Below are 13,361 nucleotides of genomic sequence, written 5' to 3' on the forward strand. Positions count from 1 at the left end.
CTGGGGTAGAGCAGAAGCACCAGCTCTAGGGATGCAGAGGAATGAATGCATAGCAGAGAACCTTTCATCTCCTGAATGATCAACCGAGTCAGAAAAGATGAAGGGAGACAAAGGAGGAAGGCAGGGCTCCTTTACACCACCGTCTCATTTCTGTCGGAAAGAGCTGTCTGTCCTGAGACGCCTCCTGCCACTGACAGGGCAGGTGTCACCAGCCTCTCCCAGAACCAGTACCATCTGCTTGTGGAAGCAGCTAGGCTGTGTGCAAGCGTGCTGTGTGAGCACCACGACCACAATTTATACAATGAACAACAAGAAGAACCATTTATTAAAACCAATATTAAAACTAACACAAATAGAAAACATCCTTAAGAATAAAAAAACTATGACTCAGGGGAGGGAAGCTGGTTGGGGGTCTGGGAGTGCTGCTGGGCTGAGATCAGGGGAGATTCTGTGGGGAACAACAGGACTGGTGCTGTCTGCAGAGAGGAGATGCCCAGAGGAGCAAGGGGGCCAGGCCATTCCCGGGGAAGTTAACCCCCCACAGAAGAACTTGCACTGTCTGCTGACAGGGTGAGAGGCTGAGCGTCCACAGCATCCACGGGTGATGGCAGGAGTGGGGACTCGACTATTGCTCCAGCTTCACACGTGGCACAGATGTTTCTCATGGGTTTTCTGCTCTTCGGCTTAGTGCACAAAGTGGTTCAGGCTTGAAAGTAGCTGGTTAACAGGCTTTGATGTTGGTTAACAGCCTTGAGGTCTAGATCTGTCCATGTGCCACTTTCCCTGCAGCTCTGCAGATCTAAGGATGGAGACAGATGTGCTGCTGATGCAAGCATCTCTAGAAGGAGAAGGACAGTGGAGGGACAGGAGGGGAGCACATGCCCAGGATGAGACCTCCTTCTCAGACTTTGTAAACACAGGGGGGACCATGTCTGCCTGTATTCCCAGATGCTATCCTACAAAAGTATATGTGCCCAGGCTAGGGTCCAGTGACTGCTCCTGCAAAGAGGAGCCTCTTAAGGATCCCACGAGCATTTCAGGTCTTGAGCCCACCTCAAAGGGTGTCACGTAGCTACCTGGGCTTACTCATTCGCTGTCCTCTGAATCACTGTCCACTTCTGCCTCCAGATTCATATGGATCTCATGGAAACGCACAAGAAGGTCTGAGTATGGCATGTTCAACATCAGATAGGTCTTCACCTTCTTAAGAAGGGACAGGTCTGTGGTGTTTGAAAAATCCCCGGGGAACTCGTCCATCCACATGTGCAGGAGGGTACAGATGATGCTGGCAGAAAGGGGCAGACAGCACAGTCAGGGACCTGGACTTTTCTTTGTAACCCCTCCCAAGATTCTGTGCATCTGAGTCTACAAGGGAGAATATCTCCAGCCCTTATGCATATGAGGACAATGAGCAGGGCTGAGAGCTCCATGTGAGCAGGGAGCTCCACACAGCCCATGCTCAGGCTCTAATGGAGCACAGCTGACCAAGCCTTCATGACAGGACTGAGATGAAGGTAGGGTCTCACAGTGGCACAGGAGGCGACAGGCTTTCTGCATATCCGCACTTGTAAGGACCCTCCAGGTAATGCTTAGACATCCATCTGGTAGTACAAACCAGGAACATGAGACCCAAGCATCGGCCATCCCTCGCCCTGGGTACCCAAGGGAGCCCACCCTGCAGAGCCAAGGCCTTTCTCATGTTGTAAAGCCCACTTACTTCTTTACTTTTTCATCCTCTTCACATTCAGGGCGGAAGTATGCATACCTGGGGAAGACCAGGAAGGAAGTCACCTGTGGAGTCCTAAGTCTCCACCTAAAAGACATCTATGTGACCTATTGATTTCTGGAGCAGAATCAAAGTCCAGAGCCTAGAAGTTCTGTCTGCTCTTGAGTTATTAGTTCACCTGTATTCAGTAGGTGCTTCAAATATGTTCGTGCAGTGGGTGATCACAAGTATGTCTACTAAACATCTCAGTGGGCACAGGTGCCCTTAGATTCCCCTCCACGGGTCTCCTCCACTCAAGACCCATCTCTTTTTTGTGCTCCAATAGGAGTTCTAGAATCTCCTTTACGATTGGAGAAGTGATTTGACCAAGATTCCAGAAAAACTGGCCGAGGATAGGGAGCTTCTTGAAGGTGCAGAGGACCCCCACACTCATTAGGGTCTCAGCTGTTCACATGCCAGTTCCTAGGGCACAACCTGGAGGAAGCAACATCTCATATCATACTGCTGGCTTCTACAAAACTCTAACAACTAAATGGGCTCAGAGAAAGGCAGAGGCTTCCCATAAACAACAAGAGGACCTGAGGCCTCTGAGCTTGGAGGTGGGCACTTACCGCCTGAAGATTACGTCGAGTATCTGCTGGATGGTGGCACACATCGGGTATACACACAGGAAGGCTATCAGGGAATTATGGTCCCCATCCCGCACAGCAGTCAACATGTTATCCACCAGCACATCCAGCGTGTTGAAGCAGAACTCCTTTGGCTCATTTGGGGCAAACACCCCCGGCTCCTTTGGACCATGCTCCTTCGCGTCCCTTAGACCAGACTCTTCAAGGTCATTTGGGACAGACTCCTTCCTCTCCTCTGGGGCAGTCTTCTTCAGGACAATTGGGGCAGACTCCTTTGGTGCAGACTCCTTCTCCACCTGAGGAGAGACCAAAGAGGATGATTCAAACAGGCACAGGACTGCAATGTTATGGCTATTATCATTCTACGTTTTCCTGCTCCTTTACACTGCCAAACTCCAAGAGTGAAATTTGGGAAAATGGAGATTTCAGAGTGGTTACCTGGTCTGAGCGGTCCTGGTCCTGGCTGCCCTGACTCAAGGATTTTTCTTTCTGGCCAAATGGCCAGAGGCAGTGGAGCCAGGAGTGAACCCAGTGTCTCTGGGAACCACCATGGTCTCCATCATGGCCTCTAATTTTCTCGTTCTTGACGTCTGAGTCTCCACGAACTCGAAAACAACAGGAGAACATCCTGCTTTCTCTCCTGTCTGACGACAAGTGAGCCTACTGGGCTGTCTCTAGGCAAGTTGGCTGCCTGGTTGCAGGGTTCTGCATTGTGATGTCATCATTAAGGAAGTGAGGTCACTCCTGGGGTCCCCTTGCTTGAGTCTTCTCCTCACACAGAGCTTTCCCAAAAGTCTCCTAGGCCCCCCTCCTCCCAGGTGCACTACTTGATACAGATACAAAGGTGCTTCTCATCCCACTGCTCCTATGGATGTCTGGGTACAGGCAGCACCTCGGTTTTGCAATCTGAGCCCCTACTGTTGACCTGCATCTGCTACCCTGATTCTAAACTCAACTTTAATTGGCCCAGCACACTGTAAACCCTTGTCATATGCCTTGGTCTAGGCTACTATGTGTGTGTTCTGTGTGAAATATGAGCACACATCACCTGTGTGGGTTGGGTTTTCATGAGGACTAGCATTTACCCCATCTAGGTCCTGATGAAACTCATGAAGGATCTGTGTTGCTTTCATTGGTTAATTAATAAAGAAACTGCCTAGGCCCATTTGATAGGCCAACCCTTAGGTGGGTGGAGTAAACAGAAGAGAATGCTGGGAGAAAAAAGCCAAGTCAGTGAGTCGCCATGATTCTCTCACTCCAGACAGACGCAGGTTGAGATCTTTCCTGGTAAGCCAGCTCGTGGTACTACACAGAATATTAGAAATGGGTTAGATCAATATGTAAGAGCTAGCCAATAAGAGGCTGGAACTAATGGGCTAGACAGTGTTCAAAAGAATACAGTTTCCGTGTAATTATTTTGGGGCATAAGCCATGTGGGCGGGCGGCCGGGTGCCGGGGACACAGCCCCACCGCTCATATTACTACAGATCTGGTTCTGTAGAATGATACCCGCAAGATCTCCAAGCTACAGGATACCCCAGAAGAGCTCTGATGAAGGTCCAGTGAGGATGGTTTATCAAAAATCTGAGGCCTTGAGACAGAACAGTGACTCATTGCAATGAACAGTTGCCGATCGAGACCAGTCTCAGCCTCTTCCTATAACCTCCATCAAAGGCTACTCACGCTAGTTTGTTCCTAGTGTGAGATCTAAAGGCCATATCTATAGGAGGTAGCGACTATTCTCAGAGCGCCAAAACGAGGCTAAAGTTATACCTTATACTTTATATAAGTATATATATATATATATATATATATATATATATATATAACTTTATATAACACGCCGGAGCCTCCAGTGACCTCGGGATGGATGAAGAGGTGATGGGGAGGCAGGAGAGGAGGAGAAGAGAGTTTTCTGTTTCTGTTTAAATTTGGTTCTCTTATGGTTTAGCGGTTTTTGTTGTTTGTTTTTTGTTCTTGTTTTTGTTTGTTTGCTTGCTTACTTTGTTTTGTTTTCTTTTGTGAGGGGAGATGCAGCAAGGATGAGGGGGAACATGGGGGACTGGGAGGTGGATATAATAGGGGTGCATGATGTGAAACCGCCAAAGATTCAGTAAAGAAGTTTAAATTTTTTTCTCAGTTGGAAACACATTAAGCCCACGGTGCACTTGTATCTTCCATTTCCCACCCATAGCCCACATATCAACACCAGCTTAGAAACATGATGCACTTATGGGGGTCCTGAAAACTGTGCACCTGTCTGATGTTGAAGTTATGAGAACAACTTAATAGTGACTTTCATGGTTAGTTTATGTCAGCTTGCTACAAACTAGAGTCATCTGGGAAGAGGAAGCTTCAAGAGAGGAATTGCCTCTGTGAGATGGATCTGTGGTCATGTCTGTGAGGTGATCTCGTGACCAATGTTTGATGTGGGAGGGCCCAGTCAGAGTGGAGCATTTGTTAGAATTGCTGAACTTGCCTCATCTGTTTTGTAGCAATTCCAGGTATTTCAATCCTATCCTTCTTTTCATGGCTAATTAGCTTATCATCTTAGTGCTGAATAATATTTCATTGTCTCGATGCATTGAACTTCCCTTTGAATGTTTTGTTATCCCTCGGCTGCCTAAGCAGGTATTTTCCCTCCACTTTCCTAGGTTTTATCTCTGACACCCTTCCACATCAGTCTCATTTCTCATTTATTCCATTCTGTTTTTGCCCAGGGAATCCCTTCGGAACCAGCCCCCGACGTTACTACTCTAAGGAACTCTTCCCAGGCCCCAAATTTGCTTCCTTTTCATGCTCTCCTAGTCCACTGTATCCCAAGAGCACAAGAAGCGACGTGACTGCGAGGAGCTGTCATTTCTGCTGGTGTAGCCTCGCAACCATGCCCCTGCCATGTTCCTGTGTGTCTCTAGTGCCAAGTATAGTATCTAAACATAGTGCTCAGTAAGTTATTGTTGTCGAATTATGCTGAAGGAATGCCCTAATCAGAAGCTGAATGCTGGTCTTTCAGAGCTTCAAAAGCCTCTCTTGAAATTGTACTGGATACCGAACCAAACAGGGAGTTTTTCCTCCCCCCCACCCTTTCTTTTCTTTTAAGAAAAAAGCATTCTCGGGACTAGAGAGATGTCTCGATGTTTAAGACCACTGGCTGCTCTTTCCAAAGGTCCTGAGTTCAATTCCCACGTGGTGGCTCACAACCAATTATGATGAGATCTGCTGCTCTCTTCTGGCATGTATGTGTACATCAGGCAGAACATTATACATAGGAAATAAATCTTTAAAAAGCAGGGGGCATTCTGTTAATTTTTTTTTTAATTTGACAAGCACCAATATCATTCTTATTATTTTAATGTAGATACCATTGTTAGGTTATTGTCATTTTACAATAATTAAGTTTTTATTTTATGTCCTTTAGGGTGCATTAAAAAGCAACAACCAATCACATCAACTGCAGCCGCGAAGGGGAGACAGCAGGGCCCCAGCCGCTCCCTCATTGCAGCAGACCTTCACTCATTCTGCTGTTGAAGGCTAAGAAATGTCTACTGACGTGAGCGTGAGATGGCTCCAGGCATTCACTCCCTGACGCTCATGACGTGGCACTGGTGATGTTGGAAAGAACAGAAAAGCAGGGACAGCCAAATGACCCGAGTATGGAGGCACAGGCTTGCTTTCCCCACAGGAGCACCCCAAAGTGTGTTGGCAATGATCTAACACCCCCAGGATAGGGCATGTCACACGGCGGAACTGTTCTTTTGCAGATGCTCAATCGTGCTCAGTGTACTGCTTGTCTGTCAGGATTTCTGTGGACCTCTCAATCACGCTGATATGGATTGAACCTGGCTCTTGCTTACTCTGGAATGAGGGCACCGTGCATTTCTAGTCTGTTCCAGTACTTGTGATGTATCCTTCGTCATTGAAGTAGAATTTAAAATTAGGTTCTCTTACTTCTGAAGCTCATACTTAATGAAAATGAAGATTCTGCATTGATATTTTCTGAATCATGATTAATCATTTTCACATCAAAACATGATTTGATCATTTTGGTCAGCTCCTTTTTGTTCACCTGGGCGCTGTCTTGAAGATTTTTGGAGCTGACAGTTTCACTGTTTTTAAAGGCAAGAAGAACTGCCATTTGGTAGGCCATAACCATAGCTACATGCAGTTTTGCCAAATAGTTCATTTTAACTTCACCTTACAGAGGTTATGTAACCATGTCAGCTTCCTTCCACTGAAATACTGGCTATAAAATAATTTGAACATCTGTTCACTTTATTGCAAAGGTGGATGAAGAAGCCTGATTGAGAGGCCGTGCACCTGCCTGAAGGACATATATGTGGAAACCAACCCCCTCATCTCTCCCCGTGTCTTGGTTTCTGATGAAGGATTGAGCTTATTGCTGCCGTCAGCACTGACACTCACATCTGTGTCCATTGATGCAGCTTCCTGGTAAACTCATAACCACAGGCTGCTTTAATTTATTGATCATGGCTTCTTCAGAATCCATAGACACAGACAAGTCCTAAATTAGACATTTTGCTAGCATTCTTGCATAGAAAAATGGTTTTGTCATCAATATATTTACAAACAGTGATGAAATTGTTGAGTTTGTTCTCCACTTCATTCTGGGTCATACCTTCGCTGGCTCTAGAACGCTCCTGTGCAAATGCCAAACCCAATTTTTAAAAAACAAAACAAAACAATATCCTTTGTTTCTCTATAAAGTCTATCTCCAAGTGGTTCAGGACAGGCCACACACAAAGCATCATTACCTGAGAAATGGTCATTCTGTGTTACTCTCTCAACTTTATCCAACATAACAATAGCTTTGCCTGTAGTTAGCAAGTTGTTCCATGTTTCAAAGACATTGTGCAAGCTCAGTGTTGAAACATCTGCAGAAGCATGGCAAGAGCAAGGGCTGGGGAGGGAGGCAACCCGTAGGCATGAAGAATGAAGCCTCCTGGCTCAGATGGTGGCCATTGGTGACCGGCAGCTCCAGGAAGTGTTCTTAAGGAGCTTACACAAGAGAATCTTCCTTGGTTCTATTTTAGTTATAGATTGTTTACCTATAAAAGCTATTCATTAATCCTATGTACTGACAAGGGTGTGGTTCAGAGATACGAAACTGAAAATTCTTTGTCTTGGGAGAATTTGTACCTTTCTGGGCAATTACTCTTGAGAAAAGTTAGTGGGAAGGAAACTAGCACACATCCAATTAGGATCCGGTAAGAGGTGGGCAGGCGCAACTGGTTTGCCGGGTTCTCCAACCTTCTGCTGAGCTGCAAACCGCTTGTTGTGTGGAAAAATGTCTACGAACCCCCGGACTTTTGAGGAGCAAACAGAATGTGTTATGAATGGCCTGATCGCAGACCTTTTGACCCCAACCTTCCAGGTGGCTAACCGGAACCTCCTGGATGATGAGGAACCACATTCAGGTAAGGCTCCTGGTCTGGGGTGACGACAGGTAGGTAATACAGTCAGAGTTTGTGCTCTCTGTTTCCTCTTAAGGTTTAGAAGGCCAGCCCTAAATTTTTGGTAACATTTGAAAGAAAAGAACTTCTCAATAAAGGAGATGGCTTCACTATAACTACTGAGAACAAAAATGCCGGAACTGTTTTAAAAACTTGAGGATGTAGTTGAGGCCAGCCTGCTCTACAGAGAGTTCCAGAATAGCCAGGACTACTCCGAGAAACTCTGTCTCAAAAAAAGCAAGAATAAGACTTGAGAACGTTTTTCTTCTACCCAGATTCAGGAGACTTCCCATTTCTTCAAGCATAGTGAAAGTATTTTCTCTGTCTTAGAAGAGACTAGTCCCTCTGAATGTGGTTGACAGTTGGGACAGACTGAGGGGCCAATGACAAAGGCCCTGGGATTCGTCTCTACTGCATGTACTGGCTTTTTGGGATCCGATTCTCTTTGGATGTATACCTTGCTCAACCTGGATGTAGTGGGAAGGGCCTTGGACTTCCCACAGGGCAGGGTGTTTTGCCCTCTCTTAGGATTGGAGGAGGGTGGGGGGGAGGGTGTGTGGAGAGAATGGGAGGGAAGTGGAAGGAGGGAGGAAGTGGGAATTTGGATTTGGTATTTTTTAAGTAATAAAATATAATAATAATAATAATAAATAAATAAATAAATAAATAAATAAATAAATAAATAAACTTGAGGATGTAGTTGAGGCTTATCTACTCTACAGAGTGAGTTCCAGAACAACTAAGGCTACACAGAAAAACTCTGTCTCAAAAAAACAAGAATAAGACTTGAGAACATTTTTCTTCTACCCAGATTAAAAAGACTTCCCATTCCTTCAAGCACGGTAAAAGTATTTTCTCTGTCTTAGGAGAGGATTGCTCTTTTGATGTGTCTATTATTGTTGACCGCCTTCGAATGCTGGGTGACCAGTTCAATGGAGAACTAGAAGCTTCTGCCGATAACGTCATTGCGGAAACCACTCGAGGACAGGTCAGGGTTTGATTTTTTAATATTGTCTGCTGCTTGTTCTATCTCAAACATAACATTTCACCTTCCTTCCTCCCTTTTTTATTCCTATATATCAGGAATAGAAATGTTCTGTGAAGATTTTGAGGTTTATAAAGAAGCTATAGAGGGAAATGTGATTGCTAATTCTTTAGACATCAGTAAGAACCCAGTACTATAGAAGGAACTCTTAGGCTTCATTGGAGCTGCCCTTGGTATGCATACATCATGTTCATAGTTCATTATTCCTGGAAAACAATTCTTTATATATTATTATTATTATTATTTTATGTATGTGTTTATGCTGTGGGAAGAGGGACATGTGTGCCACTGCGTATCTGTGGAGTCAAAGGACAATTTTGTGGTGTTTCCCCTTCCACCTCTATGTACGTTTCAGGGATTGAATTCAGGTTACCAGGTTAGTATGACAACTATCTTTAATTCTTGAGCTATCTCGGCAGCCCTATTCTTCTTATTTTTAATGCTTAACTTTGCTGGGAGTGAGCTTCTCCCTTCATCCAGGGTCCAATAGTGAGATAGGAATATTGGCTAGTTTAAAAGTCTTACACATTCGAGATAAACCCTTAAAGAAGTCTGCTGGCTTTTCATCAGAGCTCTGATTACTGGTGGTAAGTAGCACCTGGACTCCGTATGGCTATCAAGACCATCAGACCGTGTTCCAGTACACGCTGCTGATCAAATCAACCACAGCCAGTACTTACCACTTCGCATGGCCACATTTCATGGCTTGATCATTGCGCTCATGAGCTGTTTTTCTTAGAGCGGCCTCTCTGACGCAGCACATAACTCCATGACAGCAAACATCACCCTGTTTTCCTCCTTTTCGTATTCTATCATTGTGAAACGTGTCTTGCATGCGTGCGCCCTGACTTGACACCGTTTAAGCGCACAGCAAATGGAAGCATAAAGGAACAAATAAGAAATGTACTCTGCAAATGTTGAAGCTAGGATTTGAGCCCAGACTGGTCCAGAAGCACGCTTCATTCTTCCTAATGGACAGTATAGGGATATGCCTGTGTTGTGTTCAGACAGAACCTTACCGCTGACTGCTGACCTGAGCCTGTCAAATGTGGGTGGTCACGAGGTTAACTTTTTTCTTCTGTATTTAGAACAATAACAATACAAAACAATAACAACAACAAGAAAAGACATTTGAAACAGTTTCAGGGTCAAGTTGGAAGCATGGTATAGAGCAGTGGTTTCAGTCTTCCTAATGCTGCGCCCCTTTAATACAGTTCCTAATGTGGTGACCCCCAACCGTAAAATTATTTTCATTACTGCTTCCTAAGTGTGATGTTGCCACTGTAAGGACTGTAATGTAAACATCTGTGTTTTCTGATGGTCCCAAGCAACCCCTGTGAAAGGGTCGTTCGACACAACTGCACAAAAGGGCGCAACCCATAGGTCGAGAGCTGTGGTATAGAGTTCTCCAGCCATTTGGGAGTAGCTAGTAGGACAGTTTCTCTCTCTTTAATACCTTGATACTTCCTTCAAGTAAGAACATTTTTCATAGAACCTCAATACAACCACCAAACCCAGGAAACGCATATGCACTATGGCATGTGCACACACACATTAAATAAGTAAATACATACAAGCAAAAACAGCAAACACATAAAAAAACCCCTCAGCTATAGGTACCAAAGCTATTTCTTTCCCTAGCTTTCTTAGGATTTAACATTATGCTCTGAGCTCAGTATACCCCAGTGATCTACCTTGGCCCCACCTAATAGCTTTTGAACCAACTTATTTGGGAGGGGAAAAAGATGTTTTTGTTTGTTTTGACTTTAGGCTTGGCTATACATTTCTAATCATAGAAATAATGCCATTACAGTCTGACCTGCTCACTACCGTGTGCTTCATAGCTTTCTTTTAAAGTGCTTTGTTCATCTTATCCAATGGTATCTGAAAGTATGAGCTTGATGAGTTAATGTTTTTCTAACAGTAAAGTAGCAAAATGCTAAAGCTAAGAAATTTGTCCATCTGCTCTCCAATATTCCCTCATGCTACCGTGGTCCACTGGTCTCTTCCTGAAGAGTTACTTCTTCCAGACCCCAGGACCCTTTGTGTCACTGACAGAGCCTGTCTCCCTCCTTAGGCAGGAACTATACTTGAGGACACAGTGCGATCTCTCAGCATGGCCTGGTGTGCTCAGAACTCCACCCTCGCTTTTGAAAAAGCCTTTCTGGCAGTGTCTGTGAAACTTCTTGAATATGTGGTCCAGAAGGCTCCTGAAATGGCAAGAAGGATGGCTAACTGCATGACGGGCATGATCAACGGGAACACAGCCATCCGAGAGTTCATCCTGGGGCAGGGAGGATGGGTGAGTTTTTGTTAAGGCCCCCACTTTGCTAGGCATGTGTGTTGTTTGGGTTTTTAACAAGTGAGACTCTTAATTATTAACCTTTCTGTAAGTGGTCATGGAAAAGGGAAACCAAAAGTTCAGCCTGTGAGGGTTGGACCATGCTGCCTGAAATGTTGACCACAGGCTGTAAAGCTAATCTCCACCATAGATAATCAGCTATAAAGTATATTGACGGTGAGTGCTCATTTCAGCCTGACCTTACTCTGCTTCCTGGTAAACTTCTGAGTCTGTGTTCCTTAACATCTTTAATATGTGTTGAGAAAATTTAGAATAATCTTATGTGTGTGTGTATTTCTTGTTTATTGTTTGTTTTAGGGGGGGAGAGAAAGGGAGAGAGAGAGAGAGAGAGAGAGAGAGAGAGAGAGAGAGAGAGAGAGAGAGAACGAGAACATAAAGTTGGGTGGGTAGGGATGAGGGAGGACCTGGGCTGAATTGGGGAAGTGGAAAACATGATAAAATGAGTTGTGTCAAAAAAGTTGTTTTTCAATAGAAAAAAATCCAACAGTTTGTTTCATCTATTGTAGACTTGCCCTATAATGGAATTCTATCTTTTTGTTTGTTTTTTTGTTTTTGTTTTTTCACATAGGATTTTTCTTGTAGCCATAACTGTCCTGGAGCTTGCTCTGTAGATCAGGCTGTCCTCAGACTTAGACCTGCATCTGCCTCCAAAGTGCTGGGATTAAAGGCATGTGCCACCACTATTTTTTTTTTTTTTTTTTTTTTTTTTTTTTTTGGTTTTTCGAGACAGGGTTTCTCTGTGGTTTTGGAGCCTGTCCTGGAACTAGCTCTTGTAGACCAGGCTGGTCTCGAACTCACAGAGATCTGCCTGCCTCTGCCTCCCAAGTGCTGGGATTAAAGGCGTGCGCCACCACCGCCCGGCTTGCCACCACTATTTTTAAAAGACATATGCCACCTTATTTTTTAAAAAATAGTGATAGATAGATAGATAGATAGATAGATAGATGATAGATAGATAGATAGATAGATAGATAGATAGATAGATAGATAGATAGACGGATGGACAGACAGACAGACAGACAGACAGACAGATAGACAGACAGACAGATTCTGGTTTCTCCTCTCCCACTCCTCCAAGATTTCTGCCCCTTCTCGTCCACCCTCTCAGATTCACATCCTTTCTTGTTTCTGCTCATTAGACAACAAACACTAAGCCTACATCCTAGTCACCTGTAGGGTTTCTGCTGTCATCGTAGAGCATCGTAGAGCACTTCTTCCCACTGCTGGGGTCAATAGAAGGTATAGGAAAAGATGTGGTCGTCCTTGGCAACATCTGCAGATCCTTCCCCAGAGTCTTAGTTCCGAAGGGCCGTCTTTTGTACTAAGATTCTCACTGTTCTTCCTAGGAAAACCTGGAGAGCTGAATAAGTGGGGTTGTTCGGACTCAACATCACATCCTCCGATGTTTGCCAATTAAAACATGCTTTCTTCAACTTACGTGTGCTGCATTTTTACTGATTGCTGACTTTGGGAGCAGACCAGTCCATCTACAGTGATGTTATACTTTCTGTTCTTACCTGAGTTGTAAGAAGGGTTTGTTGAAACAAAGACCTCCTGGCAGTAATTCAGTAATTTCTCTTTCTCTCTCTCTCTCTCTCTCTCTCTCTCTCTCTCTCTCTCTCTCTCTCTTTCTGTCTTTACAATAGTCTGTCTGCATGTTTGTCTGCAGGCCAGAAGAGGGCACCAGACCAGACCTCATTACAGATGATTGTGAGCCACCATGTGGTTGCTGGGAATTGAACTCAGGACCTTTGGAAGAGCAGGCAATGCTCTTAACCACTGAGCCATCTCTCCAGCCCCTGACAGTAATTTCTTACTAGTGAAATTTCAAGCCCCAAGGCAGAGCTTTGCTGGAGATAGTTTGAAGGAGGCAGCACATTATAAACTTTCCCTTCAGGTTTAGCCCTGTCTTTTGTTGAGAATTTTGTCTGCTAGTGATTTTGGAATCTAAAGGTCAGTTTTTAGTTAAAAATCTTATTTCTTCAAGTAAAAGGTTTTCATTCAGATCCATCTTAACTTTCGTGTTTATTTCACCTGAGCAGAATTTATTCAACCATTCTAGAGCCTTGAAGGCATAATTAGCAGCTTATTCATCTACAATCCTGCTGGAAATATCAAAGAGAGTTAC

At 44.5% G+C, this 13,361-nt stretch overlaps 1 protein-coding gene across 1 annotated transcript; it reads left to right on the forward strand.

Annotated features, from left to right (window-relative positions):
- The first annotated feature begins 7,598 nt into the window (after nt 1–7,598).
- On the forward strand, nt 7,599–12,634 carry Bcl2l15 (BCL2 like 15). The gene is made up of 4 exons (XM_057794167.1): nt 7,599–7,790; nt 8,693–8,814; nt 10,949–11,173; nt 12,580–12,634. Exons 1-4 carry the CDS (start codon nt 7,661–7,663, stop codon nt 12,595–12,597), a joined length of 495 nt encoding a protein of 164 aa, XP_057650150.1. The 5' UTR covers nt 7,599–7,660; the 3' UTR covers nt 12,598–12,634.
- The last annotated feature ends 727 nt before the right edge of the window (nt 12,635–13,361 follow it).

This window comes from Chionomys nivalis, chromosome 18 (genome assembly GCF_950005125.1).
Source record: "Chionomys nivalis chromosome 18, mChiNiv1.1, whole genome shotgun sequence".
Classification (NCBI taxonomy): Eukaryota; Metazoa; Chordata; class Mammalia; order Rodentia; family Cricetidae; genus Chionomys; species Chionomys nivalis.

Excerpts from the sequence above, each read along its gene's own strand:
- Bcl2l15 (XM_057794167.1), top strand. The coding sequence starts at position 7,661 with ATGTCTACGAACCCCCGGACTTTTGAGGAGCAAACAGAATGTGTTATG. Across the intron at positions 7,791-8,692 it reads TGATGAGGAACCACATTCAG|GAGAGGATTGCTCTTTTGAT; the intron begins GTAAGGCTCCTG and ends TCTCTGTCTTAG. Across the intron at positions 8,815-10,948 it reads CGGAAACCACTCGAGGACAG|GCAGGAACTATACTTGAGGA; the intron begins GTCAGGGTTTGA and ends CTCCCTCCTTAG.